At 41.0% G+C, this 16,344-nt stretch overlaps 2 protein-coding genes across 8 annotated transcripts in view; one reads left to right on the forward strand and one right to left on the reverse strand.

The window, feature by feature from the left end:
- The window catches only part of TMEM220 (transmembrane protein 220), an 18,334-nt gene extending 13,658 nt beyond the window's left edge, over window positions 1–4,676 (forward strand). For 2 of the 7 annotated variants that reach the window (XM_082679250.1, XM_082679252.1), the window contains one exon: window positions 592–3,725. In XM_082679250.1, coding sequence (XP_082535376.1) covers window positions 592–727 — 136 coding nt within the window. In that variant the 3' untranslated portion in view covers window positions 728–3,725. The other 5 variants (XM_082679253.1, XM_082679254.1, XR_014298335.1 and 2 more) reach the window with 4 other exon arrangements.
- On the reverse strand, window positions 3,798–16,318 carry ADPRM (ADP-ribose/CDP-alcohol diphosphatase, manganese dependent). The gene is made up of 4 exons (XM_082679247.1): window positions 16,263–16,318; window positions 8,812–9,429; window positions 7,911–8,027; window positions 3,798–4,872 (listed from the first exon to the last, which is right to left on the reverse strand). Exons 2-4 carry the CDS (start codon window positions 9,410–9,412, stop codon window positions 4,562–4,564), a joined length of 1,029 nt encoding a protein of 342 aa, XP_082535373.1. The 5' UTR covers window positions 9,413–9,429; window positions 16,263–16,318; the 3' UTR covers window positions 3,798–4,561.
- Between the last annotated feature and the right edge of the window lie 26 nt (window positions 16,319–16,344).

Below are 16,344 nucleotides of genomic sequence, written 5' to 3' on the forward strand. Positions count from 1 at the left end.
AGTATAAGATAAACCCATACTGGAAAAATAAATGAATGAAACAACAGAATCTAGAAACAGATCCACATATATATATATGTATGTATGTATGTATGTATATGGCCTTTACTTAGGACAATGGTGGCACTCCAGGGTAGCAAAGGAAGGCAATCTTTTCAATAAATAGTGCTGGAGCAATTGAATATCCATATGGAAAAAAGTGAAACAACCCCTACACCTTAAAACTTTCATAAAAATCAGTTCTAGGTGGATTATAGATCTAATGTGAAAAGCAAAACAATAAAACTTTTAGAGAAGATAATCTAGTATCCTTAAGACCTTGGGGAAGAAAAGTTTTCTTAAACAGGACACAAAAATCATTATGTAAAGATCCATTTTAACATTGCTTTATCAGTGACCTTCAACTGAGGTCACTGAAATGCAGAATTATAAATGCAGAAATAAGAATTATATTTCAATTTAAAAAATTAAAAAGACCGTACAAAAATGTAATGATGTGTTTTAGTAAAATCAATCTTCATATTCGTTACCAAAGCAATTCATAATTTTTATTGGATTGTTATTTATAATAATTTTTGTGTGTCTTTATAGGAATCCAGTTGGTGGAAGAATTCAGTTGGCTATTGCTATCATAGTTGCTCTTTCCCCATTTATCTCATGGGTCTATGTATATATAAACAAGGAGATGCGGTCCTCCTGGCCAACTCACTGCAAGACAGTAATTTAAATGAAGAATCCTGTTCTTAAAATGAGAGTTTACAATTTTTTGTAAACATGATTGTAACATGCCAGTTTCCTAGGAATTTATTTCAGGTAATTTAATACTAGAGATGATTTTTTTACAAAATCCTAAGTTAGGCTGCCTACAACACAGGACTGGAAGGGACTAGTAAGAGAAGGAGTCTGACATTCTGTTGTGTCACAGTGTAGTGGAAAAGGCAAAACACAAAAGTTCAGAAATATGAATTCTAACTCAGCTACGTTACTATCCATGTGACTTGGGCAAATGTGTAAACCTCCCATGGATAATTCTTTATCTATAAAATAGGGTTACTACCAGACCTCCTACTTATTTATATAGTTGCAAGGTTTATAACCGAGATAATATGAGAGCATTCAAAATATAAAGAGCTGACAAAGGGCTACACCTGATAACATAGAGGGAAGCAGGGTTTGGATAATGATAGAAAGAGTTCAGGAGAGGGCTGTACCCCTGAACTAACCTCAGTATACTGAACTGGTACAGTGCTGTGAATTAAATGAGGACTCCAGATGAACCAAGTGAACAAGCATGTCTTGGAAAGAAAGTTAGCTAGAATAAAGGAATGTGGGACCAAAAAGAAGGACAGAGAGAATATTAATTACATTTTAAATGAAAAATAAGACCAAAATCTAGACACATATTTTTAATGTCAAAAGTAGCCCTGTAGAGAAGACCATTTCAGAGCTGTGCAGTCTGGTGGCCACTAGCTGCATGTTGTATTGAGCGCTTGAAATGTACACTGAAGAAGTTTGAATTTTTTCATTTTTATTTAAAAACATCAATTCAGTTATGAGAAAACTTGTAAGTGTGTTTGGAACACTTGTTTTAAGTATGTTTGGAACAACTTGGATATGTGAATCTACTTCTTCAGCTGCAAATTTTATGTCTAAATACGGACCAAGTATTTCCAATGAAAATTTAGTGTCCAAATGGATGGATTATAAGTATAAAATATACACTAGATTTTACAGACTTAGTATAAAAAAGAATGTAAAATATTTTTATATTGATTACATGTTAAAATAATATGTTAGATGTATTGGGGTAAATAAAATACATAATTAAAATTAATTTTATCTATTTCTATTTACTTTTTAAAATGTGACTGCTAAAATATTTCAAATTACTTATGTGGCTCACATTACATTTCTGTTGGTCAGTGCTGTCTTAGAGCATCTGGATGGCAACTCTTTTACATATGCTAGCATCAAACTCCATAGTGGAGACAGTTTCATGAGATTTAGGAAATATTTGACTCAAAAAGTATTAGTAGAGTGAAAATGAGTCTGGTAGTTTGCCTATTTTTATAGCCTTTAATACGATATTAAGTATTTTATAAATATTTGTTAAAGGAGATAGGCATGTTTTTTGTTTTACATAATGGCCACTGGATAGTCAGAAATTCTCTATCAAGATTTACAGGGTAAAGGAAAAAAAATCTAGTTGATATTAAAGCAATTAAAGTAAAATTTATTTTAAGGGTCAGTGAAATACAAATAAAGGATTTCAGTTTTCTGGTATACTTATGGTTTTTATACCTCCGTTAGTATAACTATTAGTCAGACATGAAGAAACAGATTTATTTCCAAATTCTATATAGGACCTACCCATCCTCCAAGTAATGCCTGATTCTGTGCTTAAAAGACTGTAATGTTTCAATTTTTTTTAAAGTAATGTCCAAAATACACTTTCATCATATTTGCATCTCCCATATAATACTATGAATTTTGTGAATATACACAGTTCCTTCTTTCGTATCTCCAGAAGCATGTAAAAGGCAGTAACTTGGTAAAGTACTGCCTTTTGAACAGTATTACTGAAATTGCTTTTCAACTCTATTTTTCAATTGAATTTAAGTATTATTAGTAAGTTTAATAGTTCTTTGTCAAAATCTCTGTCCTCCCACCCTCACAATCTTTTTTCTCCCCATTGTCATTCTCCTATATCAGCCTCTCATTATCCACTGCCTGGAATTGACACAAATTTCCTCACACATTCCCCAGCTCAGACACCGGAGGGTTCCTCACTGCCTGACAAGTTTAGTTCTAACTCTGGCTCGTCACTCAGGACAAGCCCTAGCTTGTCCTTTCCCACTTTACCGCCTGCCATCCCCCAGCGCTGTTTGGTGAATCCTCATAGCATTACTTGCAGTTCCTGAACTCAGCATATCCTATGACGCTACGCTGTTCTGTCTACATGAAATGCACCTGCACATCTATTTAAACCATTTTTCTTCCTTCCTCAAGTCATCCCTATTCCCTTCAAACAAAATTAAATCCCTCCTCCATGTTGCCACTGTCCTTTCTTCATACATTTGTATGCAGGGTTGTTTCTCTCTCACTTGTGGAAAGTCAGTGAAGGCAGGGAGCGCATTATAGTCACGTCAGTGGCTGAATAATGACCCTCAAAGGTATCCAGGTCCTAATCCCCAGAACCTTTGAATGTTACCTTACATCACAAAATAGACTTCCCAGATGTGATTAAGGATCTTGAGATGGGAAGATTATCCTGGATTATCTGGGTGGGCCCTCAATGTAATTACAATATAAGAGGGAGGCACAGGGATATTTGACTACAGACGGAAGGGGAGAAAGGCATTGTGACAACAAAGCAGCAAGAGACTGGAAAAAGCTGCATTGCTAGCTTTGCAGATGGAGGAAGGGGCCATAAGCCAAGACATGCAAGAGATGCAGCTCTAGAAGCTGGAAAAGGCAAGGAAACCGATTCTGCCTCCGAGAGAGCATGGCCCTGATAACACCTTGATCTCAGCCCAGTGAAGACAATTTCAGACTTATGACCTCCAGAATTGTAAGAGAACAAATATATGTTGTTTAAGCCACCGAGTTTGTGGTAATTTGTTACAGCAGCCAGCGGAAACTGATACGCCTCTGCAGCCCCACAATGCTTCGGTACTCAGCAGACACACTTACGTTGACTAGTACTGGTTTTTTGTCTTCCTGTTTTTCAGGCCCTGAATCAAACTTTTTCTACATTTGAACAGTCCCCATTTGCCACTGAGTAAGTGTTTCTGCAAATAAGTCTTAGAATATATGACAGCTCAGTTAAACATGCCCCGTTTGTCTATAAAGGGAGTCAAGGGTAAATTCATCTACCTACGATAGTCTCCTATAGCACCAGCTGGGGGCCCAAACAGACATGCTGGCAGGCACACAGCTGCACTGGCACTCGGTCCTGATTTGGCTGAACTCACAAGAGGTTCACAAGGGAGACCACACATTCACCTGTGTGAATGGGGGTGCTATTCGTTCACCTGTGAAGTAACTAGTGATGCTTTTGGCTTACGAAACAGGAGTATAAACCTATAAAAGGACAAATATGATGGGTACTCTGAGCATAAAATGTCTAAAGCTCATTCACACAACTGGGTAAACGGAAAAAGTTTACCTGAGCTTATTTTATTTCTTTTTTATTATGAATTTTAACTTACATAGCTAATACAGTGAATGAATACATTCTCCTTGTAAAAAGTAAAAAAACCTCAGGTAAGGCTAAATAGAATCTGTTTGGAGGACTGTATCCCCCCCACCTCAGTCTCCTCCCTGGTTTATTCATGCTACTTTCATTCATTTCCTTTCCAGTTTTCAACACGGGATATATTATCCAAAAATGACATTTCAGAATATCTTACGAGCTAACACACACTGAAGTCAGTTATGGCCATTTGTTATGCAAACAGAATACTAAACAATGAGACTCAGGATGTGGGGAGAGGAAGGCGGAACAAACCCACAAAGCCAAGTCAGTCTCTTTCTATCAAAGTAAACAAATAAAATCACACTAAAAATGGAGAGCTTTTTCCTTCTTGTAATTCATAATTCTGTCTGGAACTCTGCCCCTCCCTTTCAGCACCATTTTCTCAGGATAGACATGAACTGTGCCAAAGGCCTGGCTGTCTGGAGCCGTTTCAATAACCCCTTCTATGTTGACGTGGTGCACACCAAAAGGATCCTCAGAGTAGCCACCATCGTGAGTGTGACCGGCGAAGAAACACACCACACACTTGTGAGACCAAATGACTGCCAGGGCGTCTCTGTAATTCCAGGCCAGGCACACACTGTCAGAGGCCTCGGGATAAATGGGAAGATGGCCTGTTAGTTAAAGAGAAGAAGAGTTATGAGCCAATTAAGAAATACCTTTTTCACCAAAAAAAGGCTAAAAACTAGTACTCAGGATAAAGAAAATGTGTATTGCTACTCATATGGACCGAGACCAGAGAGAATCCACATACATGAAAAACTAGATCATCTAGAGCCACGTTTCTGGAGCATAAAGAAGGGCGAGACAGTTTGCATCCAAGGGGAGAGAGGCTGCTGTATACGCAGAAAGCCTGAGATCTACGGCCTACAAAGTCTCAAGATGCACAAGCACCACCATGGGAGACTGAGGGCATCCCGGGCAGGGCGGTCCGTAAATGCAGCCAGAGATCAGGCGGATGCTGCACTGGAATCCAGTCTCACTGACTTCCCTAAGAGTATGAGTGTTACACACACAGAAAGAGCTACTCCCAAGTAAAAGAACAGTTTAGGGATGGGCCAATGGATTTTATATATATATGTCATTTATATAAACACTCAATGTTTTATAAAGAACTGACTTATGCTACTTGAAATACCTCCATGAGATCAAGGTGGCCATAGCCATTTTACAGATGAGAAAACTAAGTTAAAGAAGGGAACATTCATACTAGCTTCCACCGGAGATACAGCCAAGAGAATTTCAAATTCTTGATCTCAAGGCACCTACGAGGCCACATCAACATCAGGCCACGGTTTCACTCCAACGTACAGGTACAACAGCTCACTGGTCTTTGATTCTTCCCATTAAATCATTTTCCTTTTTTCTCTATTACTGTTTATTTTTATCCTGAAATTTTATTCTGAAAATTTTATTCTGCTTAATATCTATTAGTTTATAATAAAAGTAAAAAAAGGGGAGGTAACAGAGCGCGCGCACACACACACACACACACACAAAACCACTCTTCAAGCTGTGATAAGGGCTGAGAGTCCCAGGAGGCTGTGTGACTTTGTAGACCCAGATGCCATGCTGGACTCATCGGACACAATTAGTCGCTTCCTCGTCTTTGAAATGCTTGGCTTCCAGAACACCGCTGTCCCCCTAGTTTTCTCCCAACCTCAACAGCTTCTGATCCTCACTCTGCTGCTTTCTCACTTCCCTAGTGTCCTGTCAGGAGTGCCCGAAGGCTTGGTCCTCAGGCTTCACTACTCCGTCTATACCTAATGGCTTGGTGATCTCTTAGTAATTTACAGTTTTAATACTATCTGTATTCTTTCAACTTCCACGTTTATATATCTGACCCAAACTTCTATTCTGAATTTCCGACTCATACGTCCCTACTGCTTACTCACCACCTCTCCTGATGTCTCATAGGCATCTGCAACTTCATATTTTCAAACCTGAACTCCTGAACTCTTCACTCAAAACCCCTCCTACGGCAGTGTTCCATATCTCAGCTAATAGCAATTCTATCCTTCCAACTGCATGGCCAAAACTTGAGCAGGCCAAATACTTCCGAGAAGCCAAAATGAAAGTGAAGAAGCAAACAGAAACAAAAGAAAATGTCTATTAGCCATTTTAAACTTTGCTAAAGAAAACCCGAGGCACTCAGTTGTTCATCCAGTGTCTGAGCTTAGAGCAAAATGGAAGAAACGTACGAGATGCTAACGCAGACAGGTGCACTGACAGAAGTGCAAAGAAACGGGAAGAATACGGTACGGAGGGAGATGACGACGAAAGGGGTCTCCAGTCTCAGGAGCTCTATGACTTGACCTACATAGTTTAATCTCTTTGGGTTCAGTTTCCTTATCTTTAAAATTAAAAGGTTTGACTATATGATCTCGAGGTCCCTTTTAGCTCCAGTATTCTCTACAATAACAGGTACATTATGGCAGTGAAAACTAAAAAGCAGAGACAAGAAGTATCCCATTTTGGAAACCACTTATTACAGAGCCAAACAGTGTCACATCATGCCTATAACCCCTGAGGGCACCTTATAATTTTCTAAGCCTTGAATGACATTTGATATTCTAGAAATACCCCTACTCCATCTCATATCTTTACCACATCAGTGAAAGATAAATAAGTAAAAGCTGATTAGTAGAAATATAATGGTTTTCTTTTGGCCACACCGAGTGGCTTGCCGGATCTTAATTCTCCCACCAGGGATTGAACCCGGGCCTCGGCAGTGAAAGCGCCAAGTCCTAATCACTGGACGGCCAAGGAATTCCCTGAAATATAATTTTATATTACCAACTATCTGAAGAGCCTGTCATTTTCAAAAGGATTTCATGTTCATAAGTCCATTTGATACCATCCTGAGAACCTGCAGTTTGCACATTCAACATCTGTCCAGAGTCACACAGTTCATAGAAACAAGAGCCAGAATGGCATGCCGTCCCTGTGACCCTCAGTACTATCTTCTCATCCATCAGGCCACATCGATTTTAACCGAGAGAACTAATCCCAGCCCCCAAACCAAGTACACCAGGCATACTGCAAATCCAGATTCAGTTCTTCGTGTGTGCGTGCGTGCACGCACGCACACACGCTCACATACACACACGTCTATTTTAAGCACCTCCAGGTTCCTATAACCTCTAATGGCAGTATGTCTGTGGAAAACAATTCTAAACGAAAACAACACATTTTATTTCCTTGCAATCATATGGTGGACACAGTTACAGACCTGCCAGATGAGCCTCTCACACTCGTCCCAAGACACCAGCTTTGCTTTCACCTCATCAGCAGAGGTCACTGCACTCACAGGTAGGTCTCCTGAGGCTGGGATTTGGTCTGGGGCCTGGATGGAGTTTTTCACTTATATGTATTACTACACCAATTGAACCCATTTGGGGAAATACTACTTTTAAACTTAAAGGGCCAACTCACAGGCTCTAATATATGGCAAGATGTTTTATTTTACAATTCTTTCCTGACTCAAGCTTAAATGTTAATTTTACATTCAGATTGTTTCTCAATAAAAAATTTTAAACTAAGCTTTCATTTTATAAAAATATCACAATATTAAATATTGTTAGTATGTTTTAAAACCTAACTAGACCCATTCTCTAAAATGCCAGTGTAATCAAATCATTTAAATACTTACTCACAATCACCACCTTTTCTTGGTTTCTGTCAGAGAATGTAAGAACTTCATTCAGCCAGTTCAGCTGTTCTTCGCTGAATCCTCCATTAAACTGGACAAACTGGGGCTCAGCAAGTCCTGAAACAAATTTAGTAATTTAGACCCATCAAATGCTGATTTTCCCTCATTTGGGCATTCAAACTTAGCTAACAATTTAGAGCAGTGTAAATCACACTGTATCTTACTCCTAATCTCAATTCTCCTCTGCTTACTTCCCCAGCTTCCCATTACACTAAATATACAACAGACTGTTTTCTGTGTCCACTGAGCCACTGTAAAATCACCTTGCACCCCATGGGCCCTTCTGTGCTCTTCAGTAACAGTGCCTTACACTGCTTTGCGCCTATGCACTGGTTTTTGTCTTGAGTGCTCTGCCCCACCCGCTCTTCCCAAGGCTGACTCCTTCACATCACTTAGCTGAAATGCTTTTCTCCTTAGAGAGGCTATTTCTGGCCACCTGACTAAAATGGTACCCCTAGTCGTTTTCTATAATATTGTACTTTATTTTCTTGGTGGCACTGATCACTTATTTCTGTTGCATTTATTATCTGTCCCGTCCACTTTCCTCGTTTCCTCTACTCCATCCCTAAAAAAGTGGGACTGTCAGTATTGCCTACGCCTCTGAATAGCTGCCCTAGAAAAAGTACCCGGCCAGAACATCAGGCACTCAGTTATGTGTTAAATAAATGAATCTTGAACCAAATGCCACCAATCCATGTGCCATGAGGCGTGTGAGAAATCCTGACCCTGAACAACAGGACAATATACTTTTACCTTAATCGTCCATCTTCCTGCTGAATAAAAGGTAGCTGAAGAATTTAAAGACAATGTATTAGATTCTCAGCTCAAAGGAATAATTCACCTTGAGGACTATTCAATTCCGCATTTGGGTTGTGCTCCCTCAGTATCTTCAGACACTGCTGGTATTTTGGAAAAGACGGATCCACGCCCAAGACACTCATGTCATAAGCATCGAGTAAAATGAACCGGAATTTAGGGAACGGTACAAAGTGATAAGCATAATAATTCTCTGAAGGCACAGTCTCAGGATGATGGGCAATCTGGTCCTCCAGAAACTTTGTGTTAAGTTTGGAGTTTGTTAAATAGTCTCTGCTGAAGTTATAGAATTCGTGATTTCCCCACGTGTGATGAACTGGGACTTTCAGCCTTTGGAATGTGTTCATGATGAGTTCTAGTGACTTTTCTGATGCTTGATACTGTGCATTATATCCATCGATGATGTCTCCAAGCTGAAGTACACAACTGGGTGGGCTGCTTTCTTTATTCCAGTGTTCGATAGCACCCTGTAAGTGAAGAAGACTGTGTCTGTAGTATCTCCGTCTGCTTCCTTGGAAATTATAGCCATCTTCCAAATCAGCATACTGAATATCTGCTATAACTCCAAAGGAGAAAAGAAGTTCTGAACTCTCACTGAGGGGTCCAGGTTCGGGCTTAGCATCCATAATCTCCAAATAGTTTTCTAAATTAAGCAAGGAAAGTGAGAAAGATAAAGTTATAAACATCTCATTTTCTAACTGGACTGAATAAAATGGTAAAATGAATATTAAACTTAATAGTCAATCCACTAGGTAGCTTGGCACAGAGAAAAGTGCATGGGCTTTAGAGTCTGATGGTCTTAGGTCCAAATTACCAAGTCCTCAAAATGCTTCAGTTTTCTCATCTGTAAAATAGATGATAACCTCTATTCTGCAGAAGAACAGCAAGTTACAAAAGGGTATTATCCTATTCGTGAACAGGCATTCTAGTTCTAGTAAAGTCAAATTCAAATCTGGTATAATTTGTAATTTTTAATAAATATACACTAGTTTTAAACAAACACACACACACACACACCCCTTCTTCCACAAACACCAAAATAATTCTATCAAAAGCTCAAGATTTTTTTTTGGTGGGGGGAGTTGTATATTACACTCATTCATTGTACTTTATACATTAGTTCCCACTAGGAGTATATTACGTTAGGCTAGATCTTTTCTCTTTGTTGATGGGTAGGTCACCTCAAATAATTTTCTCATATTTTATATATGCAATAACAGAGAGAGGAAAAAAAGATGAGAGGATTAATTTAAACAAAAAAATCCGGCACAAAAACTATGATATTGATATGACTGTTTTCACTTCTGTGAGTAGTGATGCCTGGTTCTTCAAAAGTTGGATTCAAATTTGTACCAGCTTTTTAAAACCTGAATAACACATTCCCCTTCTCTCTAAACAAAACAGGAAATATGTATTCTTTTTTTCTCATACATGATCTCTTCCTCAGTGGACCACAAATGCTAGGGATTTAGACTTTAAAAAGCTATTACTTTATTAGATTGTTTACAATCTAAATTTATAATCATTTGTAATCTCTTAAAAGTGCCAAGAACACTAAGGATTAAAATAAAAGGCTAGGACCCTAAATTATCAACTATTCTTGTTATAAAAACTACAGTAATAAATTGTGTTGTGGTGTCTAGGTTATTAAAACCTAGTTGTTTCTAAAAATTCACTTGTAGTTTCTAAAATTACTTTCAGACTCCTGGTCTCCAGTCATTTGCTGAATATTCCTACTGAGTTCTTTTTAACACTCTACAGACATGTGAAATCCTGTCAGAGTGCTCCTATGAGGTGGAGGTGACAACTCCACAATCAGCAACAAGGGCCAGATTTCTATTTGACACTTTTGAGAATTAAGGGTCTCTTTTTGGTCTAAACTGTTTGTCAATAATGACACACTTTCTATGTGATCTACCCAATTATGAGCTAAATTCCTTCCTTAATCTGGTTGGGTAGAATGAGCCCCAAAACAGGTAAAACAGAACCAGAAAAAATGATGGAAACCCTGAAAAATTCCTTGGTGTTCTTATACTTTTTTGTTGTTGTTGTTCATTTCTTCCTGCAGTCCCATCTGAAAACCCCACTAAATACCAACTCAGTTAATATGTACGAGGGATAGTATAGATGAGATAATCTGATTTGAAAGGTGAGATACAATTAAAATAAATACAAAACTCATTTAAGCTGAAAACCCCTAGTCTTTTAAGGCTTCAAATATTTGGGATTCCAAGTATAGATTAATAAGAGAATCAAACCAGAAGATAATTTAGCAAGTGTTATCATTGGAACGTTATCACCAGAGTTTAAGAGAAAATGGTTTCTGGGAATGCTTTTATCCCCTGCTTGTTTGTTTTTACCTTTAAACTCAGCGCCTTTAGGGTAACAATATGTACTGTACATCTCCTAGAGGGTATTTTGTCCCAATTAATTTGATCTTGTCCAGTAGACACCTGTCACTGCCGACCCAGCATTCATTTCCTGTTCTGGTCACAGCATCCCAATGTCTGTTTAGGCACCTACCCACTCTCACTCTCAGTCTGTGTGGTTTAACCTCAACCTCCCGCCTGGAGAGGGGCAGACCCAGGACCCAGGCCTGGCCTCTAAAAGCCCAGTTTCCCTCTGGTCAGTGAGATCAATAAGCATGAGCCCTGGGACTTTCACTAGAACTACTAGCAAAACTACTGGAACTACTTCTGCTAAAACTGATAACTAAGACTGGAGCTGCTAGGGAAAAGTTAACTGAGAAGAAACCCAACCTAGAAGGAAGCAATGTGACCGATGGAAGGAAGTCAAGTCCTGGAAACACTAGTTGAACACTTGGATCCACCTGTTCCTGCTAGAACTATTCTTGGTCATTTAGTTTTATCAGCCAACAAAATCTCCTCTGAGTAAAGCCAAAGTGAACTGGCTTTAAGGTTTCTGTCATGCGATACCAAAAGCCCTATCAGATGCACCTTCCACTGGAACATAGTTTAGTTTAGGGAAACTCCAGGGTATCTGAAGATTTGCCAGCTTTTTAAAGAAAGTCAAGTAATGTGAAGAGAACCAGCAAGGGCCACATACTTCAAAGCAGTAATGTGTTCTAGGGTAGAAAAGAGATTCCAAATGCTCATTACATATAGCTTTCAAAGATAAGGCTAAGGATAGAAAAAAATATGCATTTTATTAAACACAGAAATTATTTTGTAAAACAGAAACTTAAATTTATACCATGATCTGTTAAAGAAAAGATAAGAGATAAGGGAGGACAAGACCACATTCACGGAAAGACAATTGGAATCAACAGTGAGTGAGTCAGGGCAAAAAAGAACCAAGTGGGCCGGGAATTGACTCTTCTGGCTCATTTAGAGTCTTTTGTTTTATGGTTCAGGGAGATGCCAGGGAGCTCAGAAAGACTGATCCTGGTGGACAGAGAGATCAACAACTCAAAGACACCTCCAGTGGGGAGACTTAGAAGTAACAAGCATTCCAGTGCCATAGAACTTTTTCAAAATACTCCCCATCCTTCACCAAATACACACAAACAAGTAGATGAGTAGAGAATAATTGTTAAAGCTAAAATGGGTACATGAGGTTTATTCTCTCTACTTTTATGCATGTTTTTAAATGTCTATAATATAAAGTTTTTAAAAGCATTCTAAAGTTTAGGGAAAAATGAAGTCTGGAAGAATTAGAAGATCTAAGAAAATAATTTGCTTTTGAAAAGACAGCAAAATAGCAAGTTTCTAGTGAACTTGGTTCTGGAAGTTTTGCCTGCACCATTTACATATGCTAAGTTATCTAAGTTTTAGTTAAGGGGTATTATGATGAACTGCTGGAAGCTGTGAAGCTGAAAACCTAGAACTGATTGCAGTTCCAGTTTCTTAGAGCAAAATAACCCTCATCACTTGTGAGATTCAACTGAGCTCTAATGCACAGTGGTCTACTTTGTAAACCATAAAGCACTCTATACGTGTTAAGAAAATTATTATTATTATTTTTTTTTTTTTTTGCGGTACGTGGGCCTCTCACTGTTGTGGACTCTCCCGTTGCGGAGCACAGGCTCCGGACACGCAGGCTCAGCGGCCATGGCTCACAGGCCCAGCCACTCCGCGGCATGTGGGATCTTCCCGGACCAGGGCACGAACCCGCGTCCCCTGCATCGGCAGGTGGACTCCCAACCACTGTGCCACCGGGGAAGCCCAAGAAAATTATTTTTTAATTATATATCTGCCTAGTGAACCTCAAGATAAATGAAACTACCCCAACTTTTTATAGACCAGAATAATGCAGAAAACTTAACAAGATTTCCTCAAAAAAGGTCCTACAAAAATTCATGGTGCAGGATAAGCAGTCAGCATTCTGCGAAAACCACCTTAGGCACCAATGATTTTCAAGAATAGAAGGAAATGCCCAGGGATGCTTACTTGCTGAAAACTTGCTACAAGATGATATAAAAAACTTCTATGATAATTAAGACTGGCAGAAGGCTGAAGGTCCTTGTAGAAAGCCCTCAAGAATCTATGGTGAGGATGTGAAGAAAGACAGCCCTTCAAACTACTGTCAAAGGAAAAAAATGTGACAAGCCTAGACTTTACTAAGGAGAGACACTTAAGGGGAACTACTGCCATAAAGAGATGCTCGAAGCCTAAGCCAGAAGCATCTCAGGGAAGGGATGCGTGAGCCAAGTTTTTTTTTTTTTTTTTTTTTTGCGGTACGCGGACCTCTCACTGCTGTGGCCTCTCCCGTTGCGGAGCACAGGCTCCGGACGTGCAGGCTCAGCGGTCATGGCTCACGGGCCCAGCCGCTCCGCACCATGTGGGATCTTCCCGGACCAGGGCACGAACCCGTGTCCCCTGCATCAGCAGGCGGACCCTCAACCACTGCGCCACCAGGGAAGCCCGTGAGCCAAGTTTTTATACATAGACCCACGTGGGCTAGGTAGCTGTGGAAAAAGAAGTGGGGGGGGGATAGCCTTGAAATTCACTGTGCTAGATACAGCAATAACAGGCAAGGTGAGGCAGGAAATGTTTGTGGCTAGACACGCAGGGCGAGGGCGGAGATCTGCACCTGAGATGAAGCAAGTGAACTACAGGGCCGGGAAGTTAGGCCTAGCTGTCCTAGTCAAACAGCCTAAGGTTATGTCAAGCACAAAATTTGATCAGCCTTGTCACTGTTGATAGAAAAAATACCAGATGATAGTATCTACATCCTGTCTCGTTCAAGGAAAGTATCTAAATTGGGGAAAAAAAGAAAAAAAACTCGTTTGTGATCTTGGTGGTTTAAGAGGAGTAATAAAAGTGTGTCAAACAAAACACAATGCAGGAGGCTACAAGTAAGAAATGAATTTATTTGGGGTCTTAAGAACTGCAATTTGGGAGACACAGATTCAGGTAGAACTGAGAGTGTTCTGGGGAAGAGAAAGAGTCAGGGGCTCATAAATACGAAAAGCCACAGAGTTAGCTGCCTGTTGAGAACCGTGATTGACTCTGACACAAGTCAAGAAATATTTGTCTTTAAGGAATCACGAATTATTCCAGACTAGGGGTCCGCTAGGTATCGTGAGTTTCCAGCACATGTTCTGGATGACTTCATTAGGACAATAAATGGTCAAAGGTCAGATTCCATCCAGGCTGAGACATGCCTAAGTCACACATCCTCAAGGGCCTCCCGACTCCATTTCAGTGAGCTCTCTTAGCAATACCAACACCATTCTGATTTTCCTCTCACAAGTGACAGGTGTACACTAGACAGTGTTTTAGGTATCTTTTAACACTAACGTTTTACAGGTGCATGAAGTCAGGCTCAGAGGTGTTAGCAATTCATCCAATGTACAGCTATAAAACACCTACTTTCAGCCAGGAACTGTTTTAGAAGCTAGTATTTTATTTAGCATTATAAATTTAATATGAAGAAGTTGTATAAAAATGCTTTGGTAAACAAATAAAGGGTCCAGCTATTAAAAGAATCACTCTGGAAAATAAAAATTAACAGACCAGCTGAAAAAAAATCTTGAATTCAATTTTAATGTATCTGACGGCTGTCTGATCAATTAACCTACAACTGAGCAAAGAGGTGAACAATAATTTTACACACGCACTGCCTGAATAAGCAGGGTACTTTTGTGTCTTTTTGTCAATTTGAGGACTACCTTCTCCCTGGAGAAACAAACACAGTGAAATAAGGTGGGGGCGGGGGAGAAGATCTGAAGCATGGGCAAGTTCAAGACAGAAAAATCAGTTTGATTAAAAATGATTTGAAGTGCTGAACATTTACTTTGAGCCGATATTCCAGAGAAGTCCAGCTCAATTCAGGAATCAAGAAACACAGGTAATTACAGACTACTACAAACCTCCTGGTGGGCGAGCAGAGGAGAACACTGGCTGATGATGCCAGTTCATAAAAAATTACCCCGCCCCGGGGCCACCATCACCAGGCATCGGATGCTTCTGCTCAGCGGACGCCCTGAAAAAGGCCCCGCGAGAGTGGGATCCAAAGTTAAGAACGTTAGAAGGCTTTTTTTTTTCCTCCTTTTTTTGTATTTTGCACATCTGCACGGAGGCGGGGAGGAGAGAGATTAAGACTGCAGATGCTGAGACAAAAACAAAGGCAAGACAGAATGAACGCGAGTTAAACTTTCGCAAGGAATGAAAAGTCAACCTACGAACACTCTCCGCCTCGTTAACAGGGGGCTTGCGTAAATACAGGCTTGTAGAAATCCTAGGGCCCAGGGAGCCCAAGTCATGGGCTGGGACATGACGCAGGAGAGACACCACTCCGTACAGTGCCGGTATTTCTATTCAGGTTCCTTATACCCTGCGAATATAAATCCCAGGCAGTTCAGTCATACTTGACTAGTCCTTGTCACCCTAACCGCTCAAATATCCTAATCAGCAAATGTGTTTAAAAAGTCGCACAAGGCTTCCCTGGTGGCGCAGTGGTTGAGAGTCCGCCTGCCGATGCAGGGAACGCGGGTTCGTGCCCTGGTCGGGGAAGATGCCACATGCCGCGGAGCGGCTGGGCCCGTGAGCCATGGCCGCTGAGCCTGCGCGTCCGGAGCCTGTGCTCCGCAACGGGAGAGACCACAACAGTTAGAGGCCCGCGTACCGCAAAAAAAAAAAAAAAAAAAAAAAAAAGTCGCACATTATTTCAAGCGCAATGGGTCCGCTTCTACGTTAGGGGTGTAAAGCAGTCAAGGACCGGCCTCCAGGCTGAGGACGGAGACTGCCCGGTCCCGGCCGTCTCCGGACGCCGTTTTCTCTTTTCCGAGGCTGGGGGCACCCGGTGGGGGAGGAGAGGCTGCGGTCGCCGAAGCCCCGGGCCCCTGAGCTCCACTCAGGCCTCCCGGCCCAGCTCCCGCCGCGCAGCCCGATCCCCGGTGCGGCCCGCTCCTCCGGGCCCTGCCAGCTCCCGAGGGCCCTGCCGCCCGCCCGCGTAGGCCTCAGCCCAGCCCGGCCCACCCCGCCCCGCCTCCAGCCGCGAGGAACCACCTACCGCGCGCCGACTCCGCAGCGAAGGGCTCCCAGACTACCGGCTAGCCGACCGCGTCACCATCGAGCGCAGAGGAAAGAGCGGC

This window comes from Grampus griseus (genome assembly GCF_964374135.1).
Source record: "Grampus griseus genome assembly, chromosome: 20".
Classification (NCBI taxonomy): Eukaryota; Metazoa; Chordata; class Mammalia; order Artiodactyla; family Delphinidae; genus Grampus; species Grampus griseus.

Coding starts and splice junctions, on each gene's coding strand:
- ADPRM (XM_082679247.1), bottom strand. CDS start 9,412: ATGGATGCTAAGCCCGAACCTGGACCCCTCAGTGAGAGTTCAGAACTT. Junction 8,028..8,811: donor GGAATTGAATAGTCCTCAAG/GTGAATTATTCC, acceptor AATTTGTTTCAG/GACTTGCTGAGCCCCAGTTT. Junction 4,873..7,910: donor AGAAAAGGTGGTGATTGTGA/GTAAGTATTTAA, acceptor TTTAACTAACAG/GCCATCTTCCCATTTATCCC.